This window comes from Bos taurus, chromosome 8, assembly GCF_002263795.3.
Source record: "Bos taurus isolate L1 Dominette 01449 registration number 42190680 breed Hereford chromosome 8, ARS-UCD2.0, whole genome shotgun sequence".
Taxonomy (NCBI): Eukaryota; Metazoa; Chordata; class Mammalia; order Artiodactyla; family Bovidae; genus Bos; species Bos taurus.
The window spans coordinates 60,700,261-60,717,990 of record NC_037335.1 but is presented as its reverse complement, the minus strand read 5'-3'; the positions used below and the strand labels follow the sequence as shown (position 1 = coordinate 60,717,990).

General features: G+C 43.5%; 1 protein-coding gene across 7 annotated transcripts in view; it reads left to right on the top strand.

The window, feature by feature from the left end:
• The first annotated feature begins 3,855 nt into the window (after positions 1–3,855).
• Positions 3,856–17,730, top strand: part of RNF38 (ring finger protein 38) — a 121,747-nt gene continuing 107,872 nt past the window's right edge. For 6 of the 7 annotated variants that reach the window (XM_024995812.2, XM_024995811.2, XM_059889141.1 and 3 more), the window contains exon 1: positions 3,856–4,200. In XM_024995812.2, the coding sequence (XP_024851580.2) occupies positions 3,954–4,200 (247 nt within the window). In that variant the 5' untranslated portion in view covers positions 3,856–3,953. The remainder of the gene's footprint in view (positions 4,201–17,730) is intronic. The other variant, XM_024995821.2, reaches the window with a different exon arrangement.

Below are 17,730 nucleotides of genomic sequence, written 5' to 3'. Positions count from 1 at the left end.
CTTGCCTGGGAAATCCCACGGACAGAGGGACCTGGTGGGCTACAGTCCATGGGGTTGCAAAGAGTTGGACATGACTGAGCGACTGACCAATAACAACAACAACAAGGGACAACAGGGAGTTTGCTCTCTTTCTCTCCCCCCTATGTAAAGACACAGTGGGAAGTCAGCCATCTACAAGCTAGGAAGGGAGCTCTCACCAGAAACTGACCATGATGGCATGTTGATCATGGATGTTTAGCCTCCAGAATTGTGAGAAAATAAGTTTCTTGTGTTTAAACCACCAGTCTATGGTATTTTTAAAGGATTTTTAAAGAGGATTTATTTAGTTAGTTCTTGGCCATGATGGATCTTTGTTGCTGCATTTGGGCTTTCTCCAGTTGCGGGCAGTAGGGCTACTCTTCGTTGCGGTGCTTGGGCTTCTCATTGTGGTGGCTTCTCTTGTTGCAGAGCATGAGATCTAGGTGCACGGACTCCAGTACTTTTGGCTCATGGACTTAGTTGCTCTGAGGCATGTGAGATCCTGGACCAGGGACCGAACTGGTGTCCCTCATATTCCAAGTGGATTCTTAACCACTGGATCACCACGGAAGCCCTGAGCCTGTGGTATTTTGTAATGGCAGCTCAAACTAAGATATTAATAGTAGCTAATGCTACTGAATTATACACCTGAAAATTATTAAAATGATAAAGCTACATATATATATATATATATTTTACCATAATAAACCAAAATGGAAATAAAAAGTGAAAAGGGCAATTCTGCTCTCTTGCCTCTCTTTGTAAGTCTCTGGGTACCAATCTTAGAAGGACTTTAGTAATAGTAGTGAGTTTAGATAATTTCCTCAGCTCTTCTGCCTTATATGAATAGGAGAGTGAGGGTTAGAAAAATAAACTGATTTAACCAAGATATAGTTCTCTGTTCCCAATTCAGGATTCCCCACCTTCAGGAATGGCACCACTCTCACCCAGTTGCCCAAGCCAAAAATCTCTGTCATCTTTGATTGTCTTTCACCTTTTTCAACAGCTATCTATGTCTTGGTGAATTTACCACCTTTGCTGTTGCTATTGCTAAGTTGCTTCAGTCGTGTCCGACTCTGTGCGACCCGATAGACGGCAGCCCAGCAGGCTCCCCCGTCCCTGGGATTCTCCAGGCAAGAACACTGGAGTGGGTTGCCATTGCCTTCTCCAATGCATGAAAGTGAAAAGTGAAAGTGAAGTCGCTCAGTCGTGTCCGACTCTTAGCGACCCCATGGACAGCAGCCTACCAGGCTCCTTCGCCCACGGAATTTTCCAGGCAAGAGTACTGAAGTGGGTTGCCATTGCCTTCTCCGTTACCACCTTAATATCTCTCTATTCCTATCATCTCTGCCTCAGTTTGGGTCACTTTCATCTTTTGTCTGATACAATAACTTTTTAGTTGGTTTTATCACCTCTCTTCTTATTCCCTTCCAACCTATTTTCTACACAGCAGCCAGAGTCTTTCCAAAATTGAATCTGACCATGTCACTCTCACTAAACCCTTCAATAGTGCTCTTTAGTTACTTGGGTTAAGTTCAGATGCACTCAAGATTTTTTATGGTCTTCTGGTCTCCTGTTAATTCTCTCGTCTGATCTCTCTCTCAACTCTCCACCCAGGCTGTGTTCCAGCCCTATTAAACTTGTGGTTTCCTGAATACATCATACTCATCTCCTTTCCCGGTCATTGCTGGAGGACAGAAATTTTCAGAGATAAAGGTCACAGAACACATGGATGTCATCCATTCTCTCTTTTGCATCCCTTAACTGGCAAGATGAGGAGGCCCAGGACCTAGCCTGGCCCTCTCCCTTGTTTCTTCCTGGCCTGCAATGAAGCCTCAATTGGCGCCTTTGATTACTGGGTTAAACTGCTTTCCTGCCTTTTTTCTTCTAGGGTAGTGTACAAAACATTTGACCAACTGAAGTTGTAAGAGTTGCAACTGGAGCTTGGACTTTGTAGTGGAAATAGGCCTAATTTCATGCAAGGCTTTGAGATCTATCAAAGGTGATAAGAAGGCCTTCCCTGGAGGTCCATTGGCTAAGAATCAGTTCCCCGACTGGGTAACTAAGATCCCACGTGTCTTGCAACTACTAAGCCCAGGTGCCACAATCACTGAGCCCCCACTTCACAACTAGAGAGTCCATGTGGCACAACGAAAGATCCAAAGATCCCACGTGCAATAACTAAGACCTGATGCAGCCAAGTAAGTACATTAAAAAAAAAAAAAAAGATAAGAATGCAATAGCTTACGGGCATTCTACAGTAGACATTGGGACCAAACCCAGCTAGTAATATGTTACCTGCCTCCTCTATGACCAGAAAGTTAAGGGTGGGATTCAGATAATACTAGGTCCTTTAGCTAATTGTAACTTTAACATCTTCCCAGTCCACTTTCCTCCAATCTGCTCCACCTGGTAAACTCCTACTCATCCTTACATTCTTTACTTCTAAGAATGTGTCTCATCAACCTCCAAGGAGACTGTAGACTCTTTAAAGGCCTGGACTGTATTTTTATCGTTAGGTCTTTAGAGTTTAGCATTGGTCATGATTGTATAAATGAAAAGATCACACACTTCATTAAGTGTTAGGGTGGAATTCAAAATGCCTGTTGCCAAAGATTCATCTGCACTTCTTTAACCCAGCCAGCCGCCACTGTAGCACTGTGCCTTGTCAACTTGCAGCTCTCTCTCTCCCTGCTCAGTCCCCAGTTGGTGGCTGCATGTGAGGAAAGGCCGAGGACAATACAGAAATGATCTATTCAGCAGTTTAGTTGCACCCTCACCCACATGGCTGTACTTAGAGGCACTCCTAGTACATGACTGAGATTATTTTGCTCCCCTATGGCTTTGATATGAGAGTCAGAGAAACATGAAAGGAAAATGGGTTCAGTAACTAACATTACATCCAAGAAGAGGAGGGAGCAAAGGGGCATGAATCTGCGGAATTCTTCTCTAATAAAAAAAGCTCTCAGCACAACTCAAAAGCCTTTCTGCACCGCACAGCCTCTCCTTCTTTTGAGACTAGGCCCAGCCGAGTTGGATAGCTTCCTGCAAGTCTTTTAACAACAAGGGCGTTTAAAGTAGGAAAGAGGAAGAGAAAGTCAGAAAAGGGGCGAGGGGCCAGGGCTGAGCCAGATTTTTGGCTTCTGCTCATAATTCAAGATGGGTCTCTAGATTCAAAGAAGGCAGCACACCTCCAGCCGTTTCGTTTCTGCGTCTGTTACCCTCTCTGGGTCCGCAGGGATTGATTCATCACTGAGATACAGCCCAAGAAGAGAAGGGAGAGTTTCTGTCCTAAGTGTCTGAAAAGGAAAAACTTTGAGAAAACAGCCAAGAGAGGGAGAGGAGAAGAGGCTGTGCTCTAGTGTGGGAAGAGGTGGAGGAAGGAGGCCAAGGCGGCACAACCCATGGAATGGGAGCCCGCGGGCGGGAGCGCTGGCGGGCAGCAGCTACCCGGGCCAAGCCCCGGGCAAACTCGCAGGAGCCAATGCCGGCGCCAGAGGCAGCCGCGACGGAACCCAGGTGCACCCGGGCCTGGGTCGCTAGAGGCCAGGCCCCGGAGGCCCGCAGCCGCGCCTCGGAGGCGGACCGGGGGCGGAGCAGACCCCGAAGCTGGGCTCTCCCGGCAGGCGGCCCTCAGCCTCCCCGCCTCAGCGAGCGGCAGCGGCAGAGGATGCCCCACGGCGCCGCCCGCCCAGCCCCGGAGCCTCGGTCTGCGGAGGAGCCCGCCGCCCATTGGCTGCTGCGGCGCTGCGTCCCCGCCCCCCTCCGCGTCCCCGCCCCCTCCGCCGCCGCTGCCGCTTCCCGGCTCCTCCTCCTCCCCCTCCGGGAGCCGCCTCTGTCGCCGCCACCGCCACTGCCGCTGCCGGCCGGGGCCCAGCCAGTGCCTGCCGCGCCGGAGTCGAGTCGCAGCCGGAGCCGCTGCCCGCGGCCCCGCCATGAGCGGAAGCGCCGCCGCCGCGGTCGCCGCCGCCGCCGCCTCAGCAGCCGCGGCCGCCGCGCACTTCCAGCCTCAGTCGTCGTCTCCCAGGCCGGGCCCCGCCGAGCTCGGGCCCCCGCGCCGCCTGCGCGCCCCGCCGCCCCGGCTCGAGCCCCCTGCCGCCGGCCGCCTCAGCCCTCCGGGCCACGGGCCTCTCCGGCCGGGCGCCCAGGGTGGCGGCGCCTGCGGCCGAGCCCCGGGAGCAGGTACGGGGTCCAGGAGCGGGCCAGGCGGGGAGGGGCGTGGGTTGATCCCGGGGATGGGGGTGGGCAGAGGCGTACGGTCTAGCCGCCCGGCCCCACGGAGGGGGTGGAGCGTTGTCCGGGTCAGGTTTGTCCGGCCCCGGAGCCCCTGGGAGTCTTGCGTCCTCGCTGTGCCGAGCGGCTCACAAAGCGTTTTCCCACCCAGTTGCTAACCGCCCCCTTCCTCCCCCCGCCCCCCCCAAGAGTGGGCAGGGCAGGACCTCTCCAGGTCTCCGCTGGGCGGAGGAGGAAACTGAGGCTTACTGGGGGAAGTGACTTGCCCAAGGTCACATAGCCGGCGAGAGTCGTAGCCTGGCTGGGACCCAGGGCCACTCTGGGCTGGCCCGGGCCCCGAGTAGGGGGCGCTGGAAGGAGGAAGAGCCCCCAGCTCCGAAGAACTGAGATTGATCGCGGAGGAGGGGGCGCTAGGCCCGTCCCCAGGCACGCCCACCCGGCGTTTTGGGGCTAGTTTAGGAGGAAGCATCTGTTGCGGGCTGGGACGGCGGAGCGGCGGCGGATTTGGGGGCTTGGTGTTGTGCTGGGGAGTCGATTTGGGGATCCGCAGGAGGAGAGACTCCTGTGAGGTGGTGCTCTCGGGGAAGAGGGCTTTCTTGAGTGAGTGGGTCAGAGCTTCGGAAACTTCTAATCGCGGGGACCATTTGGTCTCTGCCAGGCCACCTTCCCCACCACTGCACAGAGTAAACCAGTCCAGCTGGAGTTAATAGGAGGGAGGCCTGCTTGCTTTTGTGGAGAGGCTCGTAAGGTGTCTTTTCCATGAAACGGCCCGAGTTTCGTTCATGCCCCAAACAAGTGTATATATGACCCTCGTAAAGGCGTTTCTGCTACAGAAGAACCAAGTGAGGTTTTCCCTGGTGGTCTGGACCTGTCACACTTGGGTAACCCTCAGAGAAAGAACAGCTGTCCTGGGCATGAAAGGGGGAAGGAAGTGAGAGGGTCGGGACTAGTCACACCCGCCTGCCTGGTATGGAACAGGGCCGTGTACCCCTTGGGATTCCCGTTTCTCTTTCGAGTGGGTTGTTTTTATTGGAGATACATCCTGGAAAGGAACTTGGGGTTCTAGAGGTGACAAAGATAGAGGAGGGTCCCGTGGAGCGAGAAAATAGAAGCTGTGGAATGGGGGAAAGGAGAGGGTATTTTGTCATTGTGGGGGAAGGGAGATAAAAGGGTTGCTGAAGGGAGGGAGGCAGTGTCTAGTGTCGAGAAAAAGATTGGACTGTTTCAGAGAGGGAGCCAAAGGTATAGAGCTTGAAAGGAGTCTGTTAGAGGAGGATGGTGTCTTACAGGGTTGAGTAATAGGTATTGGTAGGCAATCTCTTCATTTTCTTTGAATAAAGACTGTTGTAAGTACTTTTACATAAATGTTTTAGCTGTTCTGCTCCCCACCCCCATTCTCTGTCGGCTTCTAAGGCAGGCCTATAGTATTGTCTTGGAAGTAAGGCTTGACAAAAGAGAGAAGGGAAAGACTAATTAGCAAATGCATTAATTAGGGCCCTTTGTCCAGGATGATTCCTTGTTTAAGTCAGCTGTTTTCTTGCTGCCCTCCTGCACCTCAGCTTTCCAGTTGTGGTGGCTGTTGGCAAGGTTCTTTGGGAACAGCTCCCCTGGTTCAGAAAAGATGGTTACATTTTTTTTAGAAAACTGAGAAAAACCTATTTGACAGATACACATAAAAGCATGAAAATTTACTTGTCAAAAACTTAAAATCAGGGAAATGTAAATTGAAACATCATTGAGATGCCATTTCACACTTATCAGATTGGCAAAAATTAAATGCTATGATAATCACGTATTAGTGAGATTGTGAGGGAATCATCTATATACTGCTAGTGGGAATGTAAATAAATACAGCCATCATGGAGAGTAACATGATGTCTGGTTGAAGGAGGGCAGACAAACTTATTTACCTAAAATGCCCATTTCTGGGTATATACTTTAAGAAATCTTTGCACACTTGTCCAAGAAAATAAGTACAAGAATGTTCATTGCTGCTTAAATGTCCACCAACAGGGAAATACATAAATTATTAGATAGTCCCACACAATTGAGTATTATAGCACTGTGAAAAATAAACTGTAGCTGCATGCATTAAAATGGTTGAATCTTAACATAATATGGGGTGGGTCAGCAAGTAACAGAAGAGTTATTAGAGAATGTTTCCACTTGCATAAAATCTGAAAACATACACAGTAATATTTTCTGTGTCTGTGTGTGCTCAGTTGTGTCCAACTCTGCGACCCCATGGACTGCAGCCTGCCGGGCTGCTCTGTCCATGGGAGGAATACTGGAGTGAGTGGCCATGTCCTCCTACAGGGGATCTTCCCGAACCAAGAATTGAACCCGTGTCTTTTGCATTGGCAAGCAGATTCTTTATCACTGAGCCATCTGGGAAGTCCCCTGTATGTGTGTACATATGTAGTAATAGTATAAAAACATTCATGGTAGCAACACCAAATTCAGAGAAGTGGTTATCTCGTAAGAATGGATGAGGAATGGAATTGGTCAGTACACACAGGGACACACAGAGGGCTTTAATTATATCTAGTACTCTGTTATTAAATTTGAATCAGACAATTGCAAATTAAGATTTGCTTATCTTTAATGTAGGATACAAGGAAATTCATTATGTTATTTAAAATTTTTTTCAGATGTTTGAAATATTTCTCACATGCAAAACAATTTCTTGTTTACATAGCACAGGGGTTTTGTGCCATAATAATGAAAGTCTGGCTGCAGGCTCCAGCCCTGCACAGCCGGTTAGACATGCTGGCTGGTGATCTTTTTCTCACCCCTTTTTGACCTGCAAAGCCTAGTTTTGTGATGGATGACTTTTATTTCGTAACAGCTGATAATGCACGTGGAGGATTTCCCAGTCTTTCTAAACTTTCTGGTAGACCTAGGTCAGCAGTTTGAGCTTTGTCAAAATATGAGTGTGCCAGGACATTTTCATCCATCAGATGTAGGGAGGGACCCAGAAATCTGATTCTGAACATGTTCCCTTGTAGATTCTGATGCACACTGGAGTTTGAGACCACTGCCTTAGGTTTCTTCTGACTCTGGGCTGTGGTTCTCAGCTTTGCCCAGCCTGTCCCCTGGACTGCCTTCTGTTGCTGCTCCTGCATGACTGGGACTAATTTGGACCTATGAGATATTTAGCTCTTTTGCAGGGCATAAAAGAATGATAGGGTTGGAAGCCATTGGATGTTAAACCCTTCATAATCTGGGTTGTCTATTCCTCTTACTTTCATGCAGGTATCCAAGAGGTCCACTACCTACTAGGGCTCTTTATCGGGTTTTACAAACTTTAACCACACGTATCACTATATATAGTTTTATAGTTAGTGTAGAGGCAAAATAGTGTCTGACTGAGAAGGAAAACTAGCAAATTGGAGAAAGTAAGCCCCTAGAGGTAAATGTATGTGATCTTGCCTTTCTCTGTAGATGATAGTGATTGAGTGTTTTAACTTAGCACATGCATTTTGAAGTTCAGTTATTTGAACCTGTAGTCAAAGATTAGGGGCTTTAGGAACAACTCATTATTGCTCTAGACAGAAGAGTTTCCTTTCTCCCAAATTTGCTACTTTTTCTTCTTTCTAGACCCTTTTCCTCTAGTCCTAATATGTTTGTGAATGAATTTATATTAACATGTAAGGATTTCTGGTGATGAAATATGTGAAATGCCTGTTTGCCATTGGTGAAGTTCTTTCTGGAAACCTATTTTAGAGGTGCAGTTTTGCCCCAGGTGCACTTTTGTAGGGCTGCTGATACAGGGTTGTATAACTTATGCTCAGCTCAGGACACTTGTTTTGTTTCTCAAGTGGGAGTGCAAACCCATTTTGTGCTCCACTTACAAGATGCACATGTGTGGAACCATGTCCCCTTAGTTGGATACCCTTTTCTAATCCTCATAAAGGTGCTCTTTGAACTAGCATGGCCCTGCGGCTTTGGACTGTTGTTCAAGCTGTTACCTGTCTATACTCATCACAGGCTCTGCAGATAGGGCTGGTCACTGTTGGTCCTGGCGCTCCGCACGAGTTTTCTTCTTGTGAACTTCTCATGGGAAGGGACTTACCCCTGCCTTTTCATTACCAAGCTCAGTTGAACCAAAGAGTTCAGCTCAAAATTGTAAAATTTGTTATGGGTGTAGAGAAATGTGTACAGAATGAACAATTTGAAAAATACCACTATTTATGGAAAGACAATGAGAAGTCATTGAAAAGACAGAAGCATCTGGTAAGCGAAGGAGAGAAAGTAGCTGTGTGCCACATTTGCTCTTGCATTCATATAGTGCTCATTTTGAGGGGGAAATTCAGTGCTATTTTTTTCTCTTCCTATTTCTCTCTACACTAGCATTCCTGAATTTCTTAGGACCTGAGGCTTTTTAGCCAGTTTGGAAAATATTTACCCATTTGTATTTTCCATTAAGTGGTTGTTTACGTTTCCTGCTGTTTCATTTTTTCTTGGAGAGGAAGGGGGAGTGCTGAACCAAGGACCAGACTGGACTTCCTACTGCTTCTGCAAATAATGGCAGTGTGTTTTTCAGAGCAGTTGTCATGGAAGAGTGCTGTTCTGCGGGCTCGAGAGGTACAATTTGAAATGGTTTCTGTTGCTGTTTTTATTATTATTTTTAAACGTGATTGAGGGTAATGGATAGAGGGTACCATTGTGCTTTTGCTGCTGTCTTAAAAAATTTTTTTTAAAATGTATGCAAATAAAACCGAAAATGTTCAACAAAAGTAGTCTTCTGTCCATACAAGGAGAATAAACAATTCTTACCCGAAGCAGTTTCAGGTTTTTTTTCCCCTGTTTTTATTTTAAATGGATATTAGTGCTATTCTAGGGACTGCTTTGGCAGTTAACCAGAGTGATGTTGGGCAGATGGAGGAGAATGGTGGGATTATTGTGTTAGCCTTTAACAGCAGCTCCTTCCAGTCATGGAAAGCTATCACTGCATTGTCTGCTTTTGTGATAAAATACGCATACAAATGAGGGAGAGTGTATAAGTTTTGATATGACCATTTGACCCTGTTGATAGAAAGAAAGAAGTGATAAAGAGGAAGAAACACATACATGGAAGAGAGAGCTACAAGCAGTCAAGTAATAGAATATTTTGTAGTGCTTCTGGGATGTTCCTTGAGTCGAAAGTTACCTGTCAGTATCTGTTCTGCCTCAGCACCTTTGATTTCAGTGTTTGCAGATGGTGCTCACTGATCTTCAGTTAAAGTCTGTGTTATTGTTACAGAGCTGGAAAGTGAGTGGTTTTGAAGACTTAGACTGAAGTAGTAGGGTGGGCATCATTTCATAATCACTTTTGCAATTAGGAGATAGGACTCATGATTAACAAAAATATTATTGTTTGGCTTTTGGGCGACCTTTTTTTTTTTTTTTTCATTTTAATAGATTTGTCGTCTTGTGTAGATTTCTGTTGATGCCTGAATACATGTTTGAATGAGCACTTATTCGGTGGTCACCAGTGATTAATGGGATGATGGTGTCACTGTCAGAGACTTCATTACCTGAAGTACGGAGAACAGCACAGAAGAGGATATTTCAGCCACAGCTTTCTTTTCTCCTGCTTTTCATGCTTCCTTCTGGGCTTGGTGTTGATCTGTCTGTCAGGACAGGCCCTGTCCTTTACTCTCCTCATGGGAGGGGTATAGAGGCTTTGCAGAACCTTTGGGCTGGACACCCATGAGTAAAATCCCTCAAACAATATTGAACCAGACCCGAGGGCTACCAGAATGGCCCCAGCTCCTCTTCTTTCCTTGCTTCTTATGTTGCCACCACCCACCCTTTGTTGTGGAGCCTGGAAGGTGCCCCCCTCATCCCTAATCATACAAAAAGGCTTTGTGCTTGGAGGATGTTTTAAAGGAAGGATCACTGTAATTACAATTCCCTAAGCACAACCAAATAATGGGGACATGCAGGGTAAAGATGGTGTCCAAGTACTTGTTGGTAAGGAGACGTCAGGAGGGGGTTAAAAATCATCTGGAGACAGTACCAAATGATGGATAATGGAGCGTTGTTGGTAATGCTGATGGGAATGTGTTTAAGTGAATACTTTTCAGGGTTTTAAATTCTAATACTTGCAAGATACTTGAAGCTTTAAAAAGCACAAGATAGCCAGAACTTTTTTTCCCTTTAGTCTAAAATTGTAACTGAAAAGTACTTTAGAAGAAGGTATGTAGAAATCCAGGCCTACTTTGCTTTATGTTTGTGTTGCCAGAATGATTGATTGCCCAGGAAAGCCTAATAGATAACTTAGTTACTATCCAGGGGGACTCTTGCTAATCTGTTTGCTTTTAAGTTTTAAAAGTTAGCACTGACTGACATTTTGGGAAGCTGATTTTCCCCTACCACCACCAGAAAAAAAATCAATTAATATAGGTATATGTGCTTAGTAGGTCTTCCTTTGTGGCTTAGTGGTAAAGAATTGCCTGCCAGTGCAGGAGATGTGGGTCCGATTTCTGTTGGGAAGATCCCCTGGAGGAGGAGATGGCAACCCACTCCAGTATTCTTGCCTTGGAAATTTCACAGACAGAGGGCCTGGTGGGCTACAGTCCATGGGGTCGCAAAAGAGTCTGACACAACTTAAGTGACTAAACAACAAAATGTGCTTAGTAACCTCTTACATCAACCATCCTGTCATGATATGCTTCTGAGCTCTGTTGGCAATCAGTCTTCTAGAGAACCCTGTTTTACTATGTTAGCTATTAGTGTATTACTTTAACTAGTTTCTTACACTTTTTCTTTCTCCTCTTCCATTCCTCTCTTTCTCTTCTCCTTCCCCATTTTTATTGACAAATAAAATTGTGCATATTTAAACTGTTCAACATGATGGTTTGATATTTGTCTACCCGGTGAAATGATTACAATGATCAGGTTAATTAACACATTCATTACCTCACATAGCTACCTTTTTTTTTTGGTGAGAATGCTTAAGATCTATTCTCTTAGCAAATTTCAGGCATACAGTATAGTACTATTAACTGTAGTCACCGTGCCGTACATTAGAGCCTCAGAACTTACCTATCTTATTTTATTTTGAACTTACCTATCTTAATAACTAAAAGCTTGTGCCTTTCAGCCAGCATCTCATTTCCTCCACTCCTGAGGCCCTGGTAACCACCATTCTACTCTTTGTTTCTATCAGTTCAACTTTTTAAATTTAAAAACAAAATTTTTTTTTATTCTGCATATAAGTGAAATCTTACAGTATTTGTCTTTCTCTGTTTGGCTTATTTCACTTTACATTATTTCCTCCAGTTATATCTATGTTTTTGCAAATGGAAGGATTTCCTTCTTTCTTCATGGCCGAATAATATTCCATAGTATCCATTTACCCAACTTCTTCATCTGTTCATTCATTCATCAGACACTTGGGGTCTTTATCTTAGCTATTGTGAATAATGCTGCAATGAACGTGGCAGTACAGGCATCTTGAGGAACTCTGCCTTAAATTTATCATCACTTAAGAATACTGGGTAGTCCATACAAAGATATTGCCCAAATAATCCTTAAAAACACTGTACACATTTAACAGCTAAATTTTGTGAGATTTGAAAATATACAGGATTCCATTTTATCTGCTTTTAATGAAATGTAAGGTTGATTTCCTCCGACCCCCACCCCCCGCCTGTCTTAGGTACATATATTGCTCAGCAGTGACTTATATTTTACCACTGTTACTCAGTTACTTCATTTGCTTCATTGATAATACATATTTCTTACAGTATATATACAAATAGTCTCTGATGGTTTACTTCACTGCTCTCTGGTGGCCAGTAAAAGTAATGATAAAACATTTATTGAATGCCTACTATATACCAGACAACAGTGAGAATTTCAGATTTGATTCACATATGAAACAGTTTAGCAATAGACTCTGACTGTGTGTTAGCTGACCAAACAAATTTTTTGGATCTGCTAACTCCTAATAAAAGGGCAGAGAACATCAAATTTGCATAAATAATAGTGATATGATATAATCATGATAATATTGCTAAAGCACAGATCTAATCAGATCACAAACTTAAGTGACTGCCTTATAAGAAAAAGAAATATTTTTTGGTTTGGCATTTGAGGCCAGCATAGTTGGGTCTTCATTATTCCAGTTGCTACTGTTCTTCATGGATATTCTACAGGGAAGTATAATACCCTGTTGTCCATATATTTGTGTATCACTTTTTCACCTCTATTCCTTTGTTGCCTCAGCTTGGAATGCCTGTCTTCCTCCAGTTTTTCCAAATCATACTAGTTTTTTAATATCTAGTGGTCATTTACTGTGTGCTTATTATGTGCAAGGCTCTGTTCTAAGTGGTTTACCTGGATTAATTCATTTAATTTTCACTACAGTCCTCTAAGATTGATGCTTTTATTATCCTTATTGTGCAGATGAAGAAACAAGATTGAATATAAGCAAAGGTGATTACTGTCTTGGCCACTAAAGGGAATTTGCCGTCCAGTTTTACCTTTGCGCCTCCTGAGAAATGTGCCCCTCCCCCCTTTTTAAGTTCTAAATTTTTGTGTTGGGATTATTTATTATAATTAATTTCTTTTCCCACATAACATGGAGTAGGAGTACCTGCATTGAAGTGGGTTTACTTCAGATCAGGCATGTTTAAATTGCTCTTAGAAAATCTCCCGTTTTCTGTGATGCTGAACACTGGTTTTAACTTGGTGCTTGTTTGGTCCCTTAAGCAGATACAAAACTTCTCATGGAGAAATTTGGCCCTACTCAGAATCCCACCTTTTTGTGGGATTTTCCCTCTCTGAAATTAGTACAAGAATGGATGTTAGACTTCTTTTTAGCCTTCTTAATTTCCATAATAAACTTTGATTTGTCACAAGCTAAAGCATAAACATGTCCCTTTATTCAGTGGTATAAAATATGAATATTTCAGGCGTCAGCTGGAGAGCCTGGTGCTGTGTTGATGCTGTCTGACATAATAGATTATTTGGGGAAGATAATGTAGGATGGTGCGGTGTGATTAAGTCCTGTCCAATTCTTGAAACCCCAGGGACTGTAGCCTGCCAGGCTCCTCTGTCCATGGGATTCTCCAGGCAAGAATATTGGAGTGGGTCGCCATTTCCTTCTCCACAGGATCTTCCTTTTTTTTTTTCCCCACAGGATCTTCCTGACCCAGGAACAGGACCCAGGAATAGAACCTTGGTCTCCTGCATTTTACCTACTGAGCTAATGAGGGAAGCCCTAATGTAGGATAGTGGTTCCCAAATGAACTACTTAACTTAGTTGGTATGCTTGTTAAAAATTGTCTTTAGGTGGCCTACACTTGGAATCTGAGATTAAATTTTTTCAAGCAGTTACAGTGTTTTTAATATTATTTCATCTGTATTGTGGGCTTAATAGGCACTGGTGGGCCATCCATTTAGAAAATGTTCTGTGGGAAGGTGGGATTCTGAGGTCACAACCAGGTAGGATAGTTACAGACTTTTGGAACATGGCATGTTTTTGAGTTGAGCACTGCCAACTCAGTCTTTTTCTTCTACTTCATTTATGGATACCTGGAAAGGAAAATGAATTCTCCTTTCAAATTACTAAGCAGTATGAAAATTCATAGGAGTAAGATAGTGTTCCTGTTGTTGAAAGTCACTTAGTCATGTCTGACTGACTCTTTGTGACCCCATGGACTGTAGCCCACCAGGCTCCTCTGGCCATGGAATTCTCTAGACAAGAATACTGGAGTGGGTTGCCATTTTAAGGCAGAATAAAAGCTGATTAAATCCAGATAATTGAGGAATTTCCACCCTGTTTCTGGTTTGCGTTTCTTTAAGAAACTTAGCATCAGAACTTATCAGAACATGTCAGAACATAGTTACAGTATGTTTGGGGTTCTAATGAAAGACATTGTTGACTGTCTTTGTTATATATGAAGAGTATGAGTCATGAAATCTTGAGATCTGATCATCCCATGTTTCTTTTAAAAACTGCATATATTGTTGAAAACAGAAATTACTATTCCATGATATTTTTAAGTTTTAACTTTAAATAAAAGCTACCATTGTGTGCTTAACAGCAACTAACACCAACAAATAAACCCAAAACTAGCAAAGCAACAAGTCAAAAGATATGCCTTCTTAAAGTGAATCTGTGTGGAATTCATGAAGTTATTAATGTCCGTGAAATTAAAACTAAAGTAAGAATTTGACTCTAGAATATTGTATATACTTTGTGTCTAGCTTTTGGTAGAACAAAGTCTTTAAAAAAAAAAGAATTCTCTCTCAGTTGACATAAATGGTATCAACAAACATCTGTGTGAGGTGGGGGTAGAAATCAAACTAGTTTTACCTACCAAAATCTTTTTATACCACTTTTGAGATGTAAGCATGTTTCCTTTCAAAATAGAATTGTTTGATGGAATAGTTATATTATTTTTCCTGATCCTGTGTAATTAAAAACCCAAGGCCCAAATTCAATTCAAGAAACTTCCTTTCTATGGACGAAGAGTTATCAAATTGAAAAGGGGCTTTAGAAATTTTGATTCTGAGATTTCTTTAAGAAGGGAGAGGCCAGTCAAATTGGGTTTCAGCCCGCAGAATTGACTTCCTAGGTCTGGCGAGGTGGGGACTGAGCTACGTTGGGGCGGGGCGTAAGCCTGGTAGGAACTAGAAGTGAAACTGGAAGTGCCTTAAAAAAAGCAGATCGTTGTGTTAGCCCGAGTTTGGCTGCCATAAACAGTGAGACAGAATGATTCTCAAGCACAAATGTATATGTAGTAACTTTGGCAGATTTCCTGAGAGAGTCAACATGTTTGCCTGTGACTCAGGACAGACCTGAGACTCAATGGAGGAAAATGAGAGAAGAGCAAAGAAGAAGCTGAGTGAAGTAGGGGCTTTAGGGTGCAGGTTTTGCAAGAAAAGTTCTGAACGTTTGAGGGTGGCAGCAGGAAATTTAAGGTGGAATTCTGGGGACATTTTCCTTCCCTACAAGCTCTGTGGAGGTGGAGGCTGCAGCATGGAATGGAGGGTAGATAAACTTGTAAATGTTGATGACGTTATCCTTGTTAAAGCAGAAAAGGTATATCCCCCCACCCTGTGCTTTGTTTTAAAAGGATGGATTCCCACTATAGTATTAGTGATACAAACAAAGGTTAGCTAGTCGTATAATTTTATTATGGGTTAACATTAACTTATTAACATTATTAATATGTTATTAACAATGTTATTAACATTAACAGTCACTTATTTTAAAAGAAAAACGAGAACTTAACAATATAATATTGATTCTTAAGAGCAATACATTTCTAGGGTGGTTTAATGGTAGTTACGTGCTATCCATCACGCACCAGAGATGACACTGCTAACATTAACATGCTCTACCTAACTAGAGCATGCTGTGCTGATGTTTTTCCCACAGGAGTGGTAGATTTAAATTCACAGAGGTTAAAAACCACTGCTCTTTCTGCTCACCTCCCTGCTTCCCATCCCCAGAAACCACTCATAGATACCTTGTGGGTGGATAGGTGCAGGTAATATGGATGAGGGTTAGGTTTATGGCTCAGGACACTTTAATTTACTTATGCATCACGCTGCTGCTGCTGCTGCTAAGTCGCGTCAGTCGTGTCCGACTCTGTGCGACCCCATAGACGGCAGCCCACCAGGCTCCCCCGTCCCCGGGATTCTCCAGGCAAGAACACTGGAGTGGGTTGCCATTTCCTTCTCCAGTGCATGAAAGTGAAAAGGGAAAGTGAAGTCGCTCAGTCGTGTCCGACTCCTAGCAACACATGACTGCAGCCCACCAGGCTCCTCCACCCATGGGGTTTTCCAGGCAAGAGTACTAGAGTGGGGTGCCATTGCCTTCTCCCATGCATCATGCTGGGATCTAGTTAAAAAGCAGTTCCTAGCAAGGGCACAGGTGGTGGAGTAGTGGAACTCAAACTTGAGCCTGCGTAGTAGTCATATGGAGGGCTGGTTAAAAGGAAGATTACTGGACCCCACTTCCTGATTCACTGGAATCAGAAACTAGGGAGGGTCTTTTAAACAAATTCCTAGGTGATGCTAATGCAGCTGTTGGAGCGGGTTTGTGGTATTTTGAGAGCCATTGAGGATGAGTATAAATAACCCTGAGGAGACTCAAACTGTTCCTCTTGGTTTCTTGAGTATTATTTTATACTGAACTGAAAATGGTGAAGGAAAAAAGGTTGCAGAAAGTAATAGAGTAATTAATACTGTTCATGTTAAGCAAATAACGCTTCATAAAACAATTCTACATGTTTTGTTGTGGTGAGTGTGTGTCTCTCTGTCTAGAAAAAAGTCAGTGACAAACCCCATCAAAATGATGAGAATAAAGATGATTACTTCCGGAGAAGGATCCAAGATTAATAGAGGGTGGGATTTTAACTTTCTGTGTAAGGTTTTCATTTGTTAATGATGATATTGTACTTCTATTTATGCAGTTAATTTTACAGAAAGGTAAAATAAATCTGGGTCAGATACCTTGCATTTACTTCTCCAGGCCCGTCCTTCACCCATTTCCACCTGGCTCTTTGCCACGGAGAGAGTTCCCAGATCTTCTGGTTTCTGGTTGGGTTCAGCCTTAAGAGGAGATTGAAAAGGAGGAGAAGAATGAGGTCAGAATGTTTATTCTCTCTCCTCTCAGAATAGTTGGTCTTGTATTACCTGGGTTCTGGTGCTCTCTGTGTCCTGTCTGTTTTGGGGCCGGAGCAATAATTGTTCTGCTATTGCTAGTTCAGGTTCCTGTTCCTTCCCTGTGCTTTCTATAGGCCTGACCTTCCAACTTCATAATGATTCCTTTCATAAACAAACCCCCTTCAGATTATTCTAATTTGAGTTTGCCATCTCTTCACTGTTGGGGTAATTACTGATGGACTCTCCCTTGTTATTCCTGTCCTTACTATAATCCCAGAGGTAGTATCAGTGCGATTTTGATGTGTGTTTCTTTCCAGATATTTGCTATACACAGCGTGGCTCTCAAACAAATGAGTAAATAAAACACAAGGGATCATATTATACTTCCTGTTCTTTACATTGGTGGGTTTTTTTTTTTAACATCATACTATAGTGTGATTATCTTTCTACATCTACCTCATTTTTAATAACTGTGCAGTACTCCGTTGTACTTGATAATGGACGTACCACAATGTAATCAGTTCCTTATATATTTAACGTGACATTTTAAATTGTATACTGTATTTTCATTAATACTTAAATCTGTTTCTCACTCTCTTCTATTGATCTGTCAGTATTCTGGCACCAGTATTGCATGTTTTCCTTATTGTGGTTTTATATGGGTATTGGCTTTGTAGGGCAACTCCTTGTAGTATTCTTATTTTGGAAAAAGAGCTTTGCCTTTCATTACATGCTTTTCCCTCATCCAGGTATATTTTTTAAAAGTTTTTGTCAGAGTTACTACAAAATTTCCACTGGTGTACATATTGGAAAAGCATTAAATTTATTAAGTTGGAAATAATTGATCTTGTCACACTGTTGTGCCTT